General features: G+C 45.2%; 1 protein-coding gene across 2 annotated transcripts in view; it reads right to left on the reverse strand.

Annotated features, from left to right (window-relative positions):
- MTR (5-methyltetrahydrofolate-homocysteine methyltransferase) overlaps window positions 1-13,769 on the reverse strand; it is a 118,630-nt gene that overhangs the window by 16,401 nt on the left and 88,460 nt on the right. For both annotated transcript variants that reach the window (XM_040623799.1, XM_040623800.1), the window contains exons 23-25: window positions 9,937-10,004; window positions 9,237-9,357; window positions 2,569-2,650 (exon numbers count right to left, since the gene is read on the reverse strand). In XM_040623799.1, the coding sequence (XP_040479733.1) occupies window positions 2,569-2,650; window positions 9,237-9,357; window positions 9,937-10,004 (271 nt within the window). The remainder of the gene's footprint in view (window positions 1-2,568; window positions 2,651-9,236; window positions 9,358-9,936; window positions 10,005-13,769) is intronic.

A 13,769-nucleotide genomic window follows, 5' to 3' on the forward strand; every position in this document is an offset into this window, starting at 1 on the left:
CAGTCAATTGTAAAACTAGGAACAGTTTCACAGTATCATTTATGACTGGGGTCATCAAGGTGGTGGGAGAACAACCACCCCAAAGCTCAAAATACAACTACCAAGAAAGAGGAAATGGCTGATCACCATCAGCTCGAAACCCTGCGTCACTCCATCTCCTCTCTCAGCCTCCAGCTGGGTCTTCCAACACAAGAGCCTGGAAGGTCAGTATGATTATGTGAAACTGACCAAGTCACACTGGACGATGGCTGGAGTGCCCACTGGCTTGAAAGGTCTATAATTCTATGTGAATTTTCTAAGCATCTCCAACAGCAATCCAATCCCCTAAGAATTAGTGTAAAGCCAAATCACCTTAAGGAACCTAATCAAAGAAAAGACCTTTGTGACAAGCCTAACAACGGGCTCCTGAATGGTATTCACACCACAAAGTACTTCCCAGCCTTCCCTCCACCTTAGCTCGAGGGGTCCTCGCTTGGGAAAGCCAGAAGAGCTAGGTGAAGACAGGAAGGGGATGCCGACTCTTGAGCTCCCTGCAGTACATGCACTCTGCTACATGTTAGACTCTGAGAAAGCAAAACCCTGATTTTCTAAACTTCCAAAGAACTTTTAACAGGACTCTGACAGCTCCCAGTGGTGCTAAGTACCAGCACCTCGATTTTTAGTTAAAAAGAAAGGAAAAAAAGCAGGGGCACCCGGAGGTCTAACGCTCCAATGATCGCACAGCTGCCACAATTTGGCATATTTCACATGCTGGAGCCAGTGATCCGGATCACGGGCCTGGGCCACACTCACTGCAGTCGGATCGGAAGATTCTGAACCACGATCAGCCTAAACGAATTGTACCATCGACTCCTGAAAAGTGTCATCAGCAATAACTCCAATAACTTATCATCACACTTTTGTCTGAGTAATTTCAGAAGGTGGCCAACTCTCTGTATCTGAGAAGAGTGAACCCCTCCTGGCGTCCAGACGGACCAACCGGAAAGGGCACTGGTGGCCATGCCGCATCTTCTGGCTTTCCGCTCAGCCCCTGCTGCATGAGCTCCCCACAACGGTGACGGAGCGCCCTCAAAACAGAATCCAGAGGCTGGTTCCTTCCCAGCCAGAGTCTTCCCCCTACTTGCGGGGGCAACGCTACCCCTGTGGACTTGAAGAGGGCCAACAGCCTGGTCTCCAAACGAGAAATGTTCAGTCACTCATTAGCGTTTAAAAATAACAACAAGCATTAAAAAGAGGCCCATTGGTTACTCAACAGTAAACTCGATATACGCTCCCTATGAAGCACAATCCACATATAAGCTACAAAAAACTGTTCTGAAATTGTAGAAATGTAGTTTATTTATACATCAGTCTACGTCAATGGCAAATAAAAAACTGCGACTTTATGATTCCAGTCTGATTTAACTGTATCCTTTTTAATAAAGGAGGATTATTACATATGAACGGAAGCAAGTTTAATGAGGCATAGAGTAAGACCACCTGACTTCTCACCCCACACCTGCTGCTGGACGGACGTGTGGCCTCGAGAGAGGAACTACCCTCGCCGTTCCTGTGTCCTCATCTCGCAAACGGGGTTTAAAAAAAAAAAAAAAAAAGCTTATATGGAAAGCACCTAGCACAGTGCCTGGCACACCATCAATTTCCAATAACAGCAATTACTGTTCAACTTCGATATAAATGCATTCACAGATCTGGAGGATGCCTTTGGAAAACGGCTCAGGAGCCGTGATCACCCGGGTTCGGCTGTGTGACGTCAGCTGGCAGTCTCACGGATCAGCAGGCCTCCGGGTAACTCTCCTTGCCTGCAAATCCGAAGGCTGAGCAGCATGAGCGGTTTTTAAGTTGTGCTCTTTCGAGAACTGGAGCGAAGGGGCCGCTCTTATTCCTACTATGCTGTACTTGCAGACCAGGTTTCTGTGGCTACAACAAACCTGGAAACCACGGGAGCACGGATTCCCTCCAGCTATTATTTCCTATTATACGATGAACACGTAACAACGAGAGAGGATACTGGGCTTCACTGATGGAGAGAAGCATAAAAACACACTCGGGTAAATTTTTATTACATTCACTGAGAAAAAGCATCTATTATTCTGGGTTTTGAACATCCAGAGAATGTTCTTCTCTCTTTGGGAAGGGTCATCGGGCCCATTCCGGGTTAAAGGTCTATGTGGAAATAGCTCATTTTTAAAAATTCCACATTCCTTTTAGCGCTGGCTTGGAGTTAAGATGGTATATATTCATATTTGTAAATGCATGTAAGTGGCTGAAACCCCTCTCCCTCTGCATCAGTGTCAAGGTCACAAGTGTCTTCATACGTCTGTGTTACTCGGACCAGCGTTCTGCTGCTAGCTCAGGACGCGGTCTTCCAAAGCACAGGACACCTCACCTGGCCCCCCTTCCAGCAATGCACACCCCCGCAGTGACACCATGACAAGCCGAAGGCTCTTCCTCCACATTTTTTTAATAGACTTGGACAAAAATAAAAGATCTTGGGAAATACCCCGAACTCTGCATCTTCTCCTCTCCTGACGACCTATCTGAAGTAACACCGGGCCCCACACTTACCACCACCACACTCTTGGATGCGTCCAGGACGTGGATGACAGGTGCGCTGTATCTTGGAGCTATTTTCACTGCCGTGTGGGTTCTGAAGAAAAGGGTCAGGAAGAAAAACACGTCCATCAGGGCTGATTCCTCCACGACACTTGTTTGGAACCATTAGAGATAATGTGTTTCTACAGAGTGCTTTCCAAGGAAAGATTTTAAGGTACTTACAAATATTGAACTTCCCATTTCCCTTGTAAAACAAGGGGACTCCCTCCCCACCAAAAGATGAGGAGACCAAGGGGGGAAGACATGGATTTGTTGGCTCATGCTACAAAAAAAGTCTGTGACAAAATGTGGAAGACTGTCGTCAGCGTCAGCTCTCTGCCAACGGGGACGTGACCGGGACCTCGCACTCATCAGCAGCCTGTCTGACTGAGGGAGCTAACCAGCCCGGGCAACTGCGCTTTGCTGCCATGAAGGTCAGGCTGCGTTTCTTCCTCCCAATGAGCTGAGAGAGCAGCCGGGGCCCCCGCGGAACCAGACACCACGCAGGAGATGCACGCACTAGCTGCTGCCCTCCATTCCTGAGGGACACCCTAAGCCCACCTCGGACTTGGAGTAAGGAACCTCAGACCCTGAATCAATTTGACACGAGTAACACAGAGAGGTAAAAGCGACAACAACATTCTATGCTCACATTGGCTGAGCCCCAAACCCCTACTGCCAGACTGGGAAACTCGAGCAGTGGGGAAGAAACACCTTTAACCCCATTCTGTCAAGGGTGCAGCAAGCTGCCCTCTGATTACTGACTCTCACAGCACAGGCCCCGCAGCTGCTCTTTCATCATAGAACACAGTACCCTAAAGTGAGAAGTGAAGACCCCCTTGCACACCCTCCCTGACAGTGGTCACACAGGGCCCTGAAGGTGGGACGCGAGTGTGCACTTTGTCACAAGTGCATTTAAAGGCCGGCCGCTGTAGCTCGGCCAGGATGGGCCCTCCTTCCCAGTCTTTTCTCGCCGTATCTTCTCCCCAAGGTAGCAGCACTCTTCCCGGGCTCAGATGTGTTCCTATTCTTCCCCCTCAAAGTAACATGTATTTTCCTTTGGAAAGATGGCCAGAATATGCTACTATATGGGGAAAAAACCGAAGTAATAGAGCAGGATGTTTAATACGATTCTGTTTCTTAAATTAAAAAAACACTACCACCCTTAACCTGCCCTAACCTGCCAACCTTGTATGTAAGTAAATTCTGTACATTTAGAAAAAACAGAGATACACATCAGGTGTCAACACTGGTTATATGGAGGCTGCAGGGGGATCGAGGGCGGGAAGGGAGAGACTCAATTTCACTTTCCATTCCTCTGAAGTGTTTGACGTGTTCTAATAAGAAGTGGATTACTGAGATAATTTTTAAAAACCAAGAGACTATTAAAGGCACAGTACGTGTGTGAGTGTGCTTTTAACAGGCTTCTCAGGACTAAAAGTTCATTCCCAAGCAGACAGACAAGACCCTGACATTTCACCTGCCCCCTTTCTACAGGCATCTCCACACACGGACAGGAGGCCAAGGACTAAAGTGCAAAGTCACAAGAACGGAGGTACTTGGCGCAAGAGACTCTTCCGGCCTGGGGGATGGGGTGCGGAGCAGCAGGGGGAGTCAGACCACGGCCCCGAGGCAGCCACACCAACTCCACTGCCGTCTGAGGGTGTGCTGTTTCGTGCCCACTGTTCGCACCAAGATCTGAAAGTATCTTCGGTATTCTACAAGGTGGAAGATTTTCAAACAGGAGGAAGTTTTAAAGAAGAAACTGCTTCTGGCTTCTCAACAGAACGCAAGTGAGACTAGGCTGTCTTGCTGTTCCTCAGGTGGTCAGCTCTTGGAACACACAAATACCCTCCACATATATTCTGCATGAAGTTCCTCCGGGAAACATTAAGCCTGATGTGACTTGGCTGACGTTTCTCTTACAGGGAATCGGTACAGTTTTAAATCTTAAAGTCCACACAGTATTTATTAAGCACCCAAGGATTCCCAGTGCAATTCTGGCCATTCTCTCACTGATGACCTTCTGGACAAGGGCACCGAGAAGAAACTGATAGATCCCACTAGTTAAAAACAACAACAAATAAAAGCAAAGTGCTGCTTCCCAGCACACACACACACAAGGATGAAGCTAAAGGAGCACGGCCACGGAATCTGGGCTGGCCCAGCCACCAGGAGCACTTCCGGTTTCCTTATAAAATAACACCACATTGATTCTACTTTCCTCTAAGCTTCCATGTGTGCAGCCTCCTCCAGCAGGACGCAGATGTCTTTCTGAAGCCTGCGAAGATGGAAAACACTGGAATCTCTCCTCCCCTCCTACAGACCAACAGCACAGCACTGGGCCCGGGGGCTGAAGCTCAGCCCCGTCTCTGCTGAGCCCCTCACCAGTACTGGCGATTCAGTGAGTCGCCCCCCATGGTTTTCAAATGGGCAGACAATGTTAACTTCAGAAGGTCTTCTGAAAAACTCTGAAAAAGAACAAGTCTTCGAAGCATTTTTTTTCATGCCTTATCCTTCCAGAATTAAAATGTTTTATATAAATGCAGCATGACCAAAAAAACCCTTAGAACTGGATGAGAAAAATCAGAGTCAGGGGAAATAAAGACGGGAGGCAATCAGCAGTGGGGTCAGATGCAGGAGTCGGGTCCGTGAAATCCTCCCCCCAGGCCTGAGCTCCAAGCTTCCCCTTACCCAACACAAAGAGGAAAACAACACCCGTTTCACGATTCAGCATCTTACCTCCTAACAATTCACAAAAAAACAAAAACAAAAACTCGGGAAATGACCTCTCTCTTCGAGCGATGTGACTTCCTTTTGAATTCTCCACTACTCACAAAAAAATAACTGAAAAAGATACTGTGCAGTTATTGCCTTTAAACCATTTAAAAATCAAGAGCTGACTAACAGACATGTGCCTTTGAGAAGCCGTGCAGCTAATAGGGCCAGATTTCCATTCAAGTCATTTCTAGCTTGTGATGCAAAACAATATGCGTTACTGACCAGAGAATATTCCGTTTTTCATCCTCTCAGAGTTTCAGGTTAAAAAGGGAACTCCAGGCATGTTTCCATGTGCATGGAACCCCAAGTCTGGACAGCCCTTTCAAGTCGTCCTGGGATCCCCCAGTCAGCCGTAAGGCTCCTTGTGAGTGTCCTGGGAGTACGGTTCTAATTCCATCATGCCACCACGGGCCACTAAGATCTGGAAAAGCCATGGACATGTTATAGTTCCTCATCTTCTTTCATGACAACTTGGAAGTCCTGAGCCGCCATCTGCTCAAATCACAGTTCGCAAAGGCAGAAAAATGGAACCCGGCTCTCAAAAGGTCTGCAGGAGGTAAGAATAAGGACTCAGAGGGCTTCTGAGACAGTCCACCTCTCCTTGCCCTCTAGCAAAGCGGACTCTCCCAGGAGTAGAGATGCAAAAAGCACTAACCATAAAGGAAGAGACTGATCAATCAGACTTCCTGAAAATTGCAAACTTTGTTATCCAAAAATACAACTAGGACAGCAAAAGGCAAGCCATAATGGAAGAATCTATTTGCCGGATATTTCTAATAAAGGGCTCACATCCAATATAAATAAAGAATGCATACCAATCAGTAAGAAAAAAGGCAGAATACCCAACTTAAAAAAAAAAATACTTAGAAAGCATATCCAAAAATGGTCAACATACACATGAAAAGGTCACCATCATTAGTCAGCAGAGAAATACAAATGAAAACCACACCAAGACACTATTACATACCTACTAACGTGGATAAAACTGAAAAGGGTGTGGAATAACTGGAACTCTTGTAATTGCTGGTGGGAGTGTCAACTAATACAATCACTTTGGAAAACTACCCAGCAATGTCTGACGCTGATGATCGTATGCACAGGACCCGGCAACTTTGCTTCAGGGCAGAAATACGAACACAGCAGCATTCTGCCAAACAGCCCCAAACTGGGAACACCCAACGTGCACCAGCAGTGGCCTGGATAACTAAGCCATAGTGTATCATACGACAGAATATAATATACACCACAGCGGAAAAACAACTTCTATATACATAGCCACCACCTGGGCCCCGCAGGCATACTGGTGCACAAAATAGGCCGGACGCAAAGGGACACATGCAGCAAGAGTCCATGTCTGTGAAGCTGAAATGCAGCCAAAACCTTCCCACGGTGACAGGAGATAGCACAGTGGTCATTTTGCCGTGAAGGACGACCAGGTGGGGGAACCCAGCCAAGCACCCAGAGTGCCATTAACGTTCATTTCTTGAGCTAGACGTGCTTCCAGAGGGGCTTCATTTTTGTAAAACTTCATCGAGTTGTAGATCTCTGACTGGTGCACTTTTCTGTACGATGCTTGTACTTCAGGAAAAAGACTTCCTTAAAGAAGAGGGCTTGATTAAGCAAGAAGCGAGGCCTCACCCACCGTCACTACGTTAGAATGGAATCAGCACGGGGAAGTTTTACGCTGAGGTTCTTAAAGATCGCACAGGAATCTATCCTGCAAGGGCTGTTCTAGCAGAACAACGGAGAAGGGAACGTGTATCTGGCAACTGGCTTTTATTTTCCAATTAATTTCCCAGAAACTGCAAGAGGCAAGGAGAGACCAGCACGAGAAAGGCAGAGCTCATACAGAAACAAGGCCCTGGAGAACTACAGGAACTTGGCGAGGGGCGGTGCGTGGCGCAGTCGTTAAGCGTCTGCCTTTGGCTCGGGGCGTGATCCCAGAGACCTGGGATCGAGCCCCACATCACGCTCCTCCACTGGGAGCCTGCTTCTCCCTCTCCCACTCCTCCTGCTTGTGTTCCCTCTCTTGTTGGCTGTCTCTCTGTCAAATAAATAAATAAAATCTTTAAAAAAATAAAAATAAAAAATAAAGGAACTTGGCGAAGTCGTGGGACCCAGATTTCCATCTTCGGGGAGGATCACATCACCATTTCCCAGCCTGTGAGAACAGAGGTTTTGCAGGAGCATGGAGACGGGGTGACTTCTGATCTGCTTAGTTCTAACCTGATAGACCAGGTTCTAACTGTTAGGAGGCATTCGTGGCTAATTTTGCATATGGTATATCTTGGGAAGCTAGTTATGTTGCTTCTGAATGCTTTTGTAAAATCTTCTTCAATCTGGTGACCCTTACTTGGTAGGAGATCTAACAGAATGGACCATTGGTAATGTTCCAATTTTCATCAGCGCAATACGTAGCTTCCTGATGTTGAACTTCTCAGTGTGGTGTCCTGCCTTATGAAGTGGGTTACTCGGAAACCAGCATCCCATCTATTTATTCCATTTTACAACCGTGATCTTAAAAGGTATTTCATCTTCACAACAGTCTGTAAATTCTCGGATCATTCTCTAAGCTGACGACTAGTCACATTAAACTCATCAATTACCCAAGACCCTGCTCACTGAAACCCCAGTTCTCGATGGGTGGTCAAGTCCCTGGAGAATAATCTGACCCATACCCTAGTGGGTAAGTCCTGGGTGGAAAACAAACTCAGCTGTAAGGTGAGCAACAATGGCCACATTATGGAGTCCTTCAAGTATGAAAAGTGTGAATAAACGACACGTAACACTGTTACTCTTGTGAAAACAATCCATTCAGATTATAAATGGGATGATGGTTCATTTTATGTGTCAATGTGGCCACACCATGGGATCTAGGTTTTGGTCATACGCCAATCTAGATGCTTTTGTGAAGGTATTTTTTAGACGTGATCAACATTTAAATCAGTAGACTCTGAGTGAAGCGGATTACTCCATACACACACACACACACACACACACACACACACACACACACATCCTACTGCTATTTCTCTGAAAACCTGATTAATACAAACGGCTTAATGCTTCTAGTGTGAAAGGAACTTTGGAATATCTTTGACTGGACTTCTATTGTATTTCTGTATCTGAAAAACAAACTGCATGCTGACAGGATCATCAAGTTCAGTGTTCCACCTGGGCATTTTTCCCTGCCAAAGTAAATGACACGGGGCAAAAGGAATATGTCAGAAAAAGTCTAATAGTACCCATAATTAACATATTTCTCATATCATTAGGATCATGACCCCAGGAAAAATCTGACAAACTGAATAATGGTCATGTAACCAACTTAAAACTTTCTCCTCTTTCAACTGCTTAACCGAAAGTTTCTCAAAAGGTTCCCCCTTTCAAAAACAACTTCCTAGGTGATCTTTTGGTTCATTCTTGCTAGCTTGGCCTCCTGCCTCAACTATTACAAAGCTGGAGTTTCTTCAAGGGAACATGTAAATTCATCAGACACCCGCTTCCAGAGAGTGGGCTACAATCCAAGCACTGTCTTCAGGCCAAAGGACACACCTTTCTCCACTTGGTTTGCTTTCAAGAGGAGTGTTTATCAGAAACCTCAGGAACCAAATAGGAGGTGAGAGGATTAAGGAAAGGACAATGACAAGCCAAAGAAATCCAAAAAAAGGCAAAGGGTGGGGAGATCACAAAGGAGTTTCCTAGACGTGCTCCAAAAGCACGCTGGCTCTTGTCCAGGGGAAGGCTGAACGCTCAGGTGCGTATACAGGAGGAGCACAACACAGGTTTTATCACTGTTTTTAAACACTGGCATTTAAATGAACTTAAAGGAAAGCAACTTGTTCATTAGCATGACTGACCTGGATGTGGTTGCTCCTCCAATCAACAGTGGAATCTTTATAGCCAATCTCTCCATTTCCTTGGCAACAAAAATCATTTCATCCAGGGAAGGAGTGATGAGTCCTGATAGGCCAATTATATCTATTAATTCAAAAAAGAAAAAAAGAGAGTGAGAAGGAGAATGAGAGAAAGTGGAAAAGTACGCAAGACTCGCTTAAAAACCTTTGTAATAAAGACCAGAAGACCTCATATGAATTTCCAACTTCTAATTCTAGGACATCTTTTCTGGGGAGTTTCAATTTATTTATTTGCTTCTGGTAGTAAATATGATTGTAGCTTCAAGGTGCAATAACATGCTTGCCACAGTTTGGGGAAGCCATGCAAATAAAATACGTTGTTTATGATCTCCCAGACTTGAATGTCTCACAGTGTCCGAAGAAACATAAAAACGACGATACACAGAGAAAAATCAAGAATGACCTTGTAATAAGAATCCTATTCCCATGCCCCATCTTCAGAGCTAGGAGGAGTTTCACGGTTACCTATTCACCGATTCAACCCCCAGGACAAATGACAGTGCAAGCTCCCCACGCAGGAGCTGGCACCTGACTGTCTGAACGCCCCAGCGGTCCCACGTGGGCTGGGGCGTCGCCGCCCACCGCCAGCCACCCCCTGGGGGTGAGCACAGCCAGTGGGAAGCCCCGCACAGGTGCACAGTACCTGCTTTGTGGTCAAGAGCAGCTTTCAGGATCTTGTCACAGGGAGTCATGACCCCTAAATCAATAACTCTGAGGGACAGAAAGGAGATGTGAGGAAATTAATGAGAACCCATCAGAGACAAAGCCGAGATGAACATTTTTCACTCAGCCCAAACACTCCTCTAATGTCAGCTGGAGTCACGGCGACATGCTCCCTAAGTATCGACAATCATCACAGCTACAAGGACCATTTATTACGTACTTGCCATATGCCAGGTGCTATGCTACGATTTTTAAAGCAGCTTTATTGATACAGAATTCACCCAGCATAAAATTCACCTATTCAAAGCGCATGATTCAATCATTTTCGGCATATGACGTTATTATTTTTTTAAGCTCTGGTAAAATATGTAAAATATTGTTTGCCCTGTTAACCAGTAGGTTTACAGTCCAATGGCACAAACTACAGTCAGTCCCAATGTTGTGCAACCATCACCACTGTGTTCAATAGCCTGTCATCACCCCAAATAGAAACTTGGATCATTCAGTAACAATTCCCCCTTCACCCATCGTCAAGATGGAGAAAGCACCCACACGCCAGTCATTTTTACAATTTATCATGAGTAAGCATTTCACAGCATTCATTTTCACTTCTTTCATAATGTCATTAAAATAGGCAAAATAATTTTACATCAGAAAAATCAGTGCTTAGGAACTAGTGCTTGACACAGTATCATCTGGGAACTGTGGATGCCAGGCAGGGGGGAGCTTTGCTTCCTGCTGCGTACGTTTGACACTGACTTTTTAGCTTGTTCCCGTGTCACTTAACATTTTTTTAAAAAATAAACCAGCACATACAGACTCCCCAGCAAAAACCAAGACAATTTCAAATCAACGGTAACCATATTCAGCATGTTAGCATTAACCTGGTAGAGGAAATGCTGCGGTGCCACAGGTTACAACAAGAGTCAGAGGACACCACCTGTATTTATTTATTTTTTTAGCATATTGAAAAAATCTGGTAATTGGATCTTTTGTTAAACTATGACTAAATACAGACTGTTGCATATAAAACTAAGCAAAATAGCATATTGCCTTTATTTTTTTAACTTAAATTCAATTAATTAGCATATTGCCTTTAAATCAAGACAAAAAGGCATACATTTCCATTTTATGTATTTTTAAAATTGCATTAAAAATCGTCAGTATGATATTAAGAATCAACTTGCTCTCATTTCTTTTTCTTGTTTTAAGCAATGTGTCTTTCAGGAACATCTATGCATGCTGGCTTGGTTTGAGAACAGTTAAGGAGACCTGGAGAGAGAGAAATGGGGGAAGGAGGAAACAGTAGGCAGAAAGGTCAGAGGGGGAGGGGGAACATCTTAATGGCCACAACTAGATCAATTTTCAAAATATTAAGTTTGAAATTCCTTCCTTCCTTGCTTCTTCCCTCCTTCCCTCCATTCCTCTCTTTTTCTTTCTTTCTTTCTTAAAAGGGAGAGTGATTTGGGATGGGGGGGATGGCAGAGAGAGAGAATTTTAAGCAGGCTCCACGCCCAGCACAGTGCCCAACCTCAGGTTCGCTCTCATGACCCTGAGATCATGACCTGAGCCAAAGCCAAGAGTCAGTCACTCAGTCGACTGATCTAAATTTGAGATTTCTTTAGCTATCCAAATGGGGCTTGAAGCATTCCCGGGAGGGCGATACCTGAGCTGAATTTTGAAAGAATAAGTAGATATCAGCTAGATGAAGGACAACAGAGGGCAGGCCAGGAAGGGACTAGCACTAAGGTCCAGAATGAGGAACCAGCCGGCCCTGGGGAACTTCGGCTGCAGGAAGGACCTGAAGCCTGGAGGAGAGGGCATGGGTTACAAACCCACCCCTGCCTTCTATGGCTGCCGCACTGCTTCCCACCACCCCGCTTCCCACCGCCCCTTGCCACTGTCCCTCATCTTCACGGCCACGTCCTTTTCCCCCCACACCTCCATTCTCCATTCCCCTATGTTTTCCCTTGGTTTCCCTTCTTCACCTCGAGCTCTATGCCCCATGTCTGCAGGCCTCTTCTCATACACGTTCTTATATTATGCCACGTGAGAGATTAAAGAGAATAAAAATAAATGTTACGGGAAAATGCTGATTTTAAAATCATCTTTCTAAAGTGCTTATAACAACTGTAAACGCAAGCATTTAATTTGGGCTTTTAATTCAGAAAAAAATGTAAGCTGCACTCGCTGCTTTAGCGAAGGCATCCAATATGACCTAAGAATGCATGCAATTTAAAAAGTACTGTAATAGGTAAAGCTCCTTTTACTCTCTGGAAGAAGGAAAATCAGAGCCACGCATCTGCAACCTTGCAGGGTGCCTCTTGTTTGCGGTCTTTGGGAGTGAACCGAACAAAGAATTTCGTTTCTGATCCTGCAATTCACAGGTGCTACCACCAGATGGCAGTACCCTACCACTCTGCAGTCCCCATGGACCGTTTCCAATCTGCCGCTAAGCCAAGCTGATAGGGTCTGTTTCCATTTCTCCTTTAAAAAAATAAATAAATAAATTCTGGAAAGTCTCCCTTTCAAGTATAAGTTGGGCAGAGAAACTGAATAGTTATTTCTCCAGGGAAGACATAAAAGACCAATAGGTGCATGAGAAGATGCCCGGCATCACTAAGGATCAGGGAAATGCCAACCAAACCCGTAACGAGATTCACCTCAAACCTGTTAGAACGGCTGCTACCAAAAAGAAAAGTGGTGACAAGTGTTGGCCAAGACGTGGAGAAAATGTTCTCACCACAAAAAAGAAATGATAATTTTGTGACGCGATGGTGGTGTCAGCGATCACACTGCCATACGAAGTGTATCAAACCAGTGTGTCGCACACCTTCAACTTACAGGACACTGTAGGTCAGCGACATCTCAGTAAAGCTGAAAAACCATGTCCCCCCCGCCGCCCCGCCCCACGTCAGGCTGAAAGCCTGGGAGCGATGATCGAGTGAGCACGTGTGGTGCACTGGTCAGCAACATCTCAGTAAAGCTGAAAAACCATGTCCCCCCCCGCCCCCCCCCCATGTCAGGCTGAAAGCCCGGGAGCAATGATGGAGTGAGCACGTGTGGTGCACAGGTCAGACTCGGTACAGCTGAGCACTCACAGCCGCACGCTGCTTAATTTTTACTCAGACTACACACGTAGATTAGCAACCACCGGTTAAAATATAAACAGGCCTCTGTTACGTTTCACCAGATCCGTATTTTTAAAGTACTAGATATAGGGTATCTAATTTTAAAATTTCTTTTGACATATCCCACTTTTTCATACACAATTAAACAGTGTGCATCACCTATTAAGTGGGGAAAATCTGATTTTCTATGTAATAATGAGTAAGGAGTATATCTAATATCTGTTTTCATGTACTACCTAATCAAAAAGCATTTTTGAATATTTTAAATTACGTAAGAGGAATTTAACTGGAATATCAACATTAAACAGTACAGTTAAAGTTGTTTAATTTTCTAACTAGACTCACTACTGGAAGATAAACCGACAGAGCACGGGGTCCTGACTTCTGGAATCTGAAGCCCTGAGCCCAGGGCCTGGTCCCTGCTGGCTGTGTGACCATGAAGACACCACCTGACTTCTCGAAGCCTCAGTATCCTTCTCTGCAGAGTGAGAAACACAGTAACTGAGGCAGGCAGAGCAGAATCACAACCATAAAAAGAAAAGAAGGATGAAAGAAAAGAAAGGAAAAGAAAAACATCAGGAAAAGACGACAGAAAAAAAATCAGTGATGTGAAAGCACTATCTAATTTGTGAGGTGGTAAACAGACGTGAGGTATTAGTAGACTCTCGGTGGATACATCCCT

This window comes from Ursus maritimus, unplaced genomic scaffold, assembly GCF_017311325.1.
Source record: "Ursus maritimus isolate PB19 unplaced genomic scaffold, ASM1731132v1 scaffold_7, whole genome shotgun sequence".
Lineage (NCBI taxonomy): Eukaryota > Metazoa > Chordata > Mammalia > Carnivora > Ursidae > Ursus > Ursus maritimus.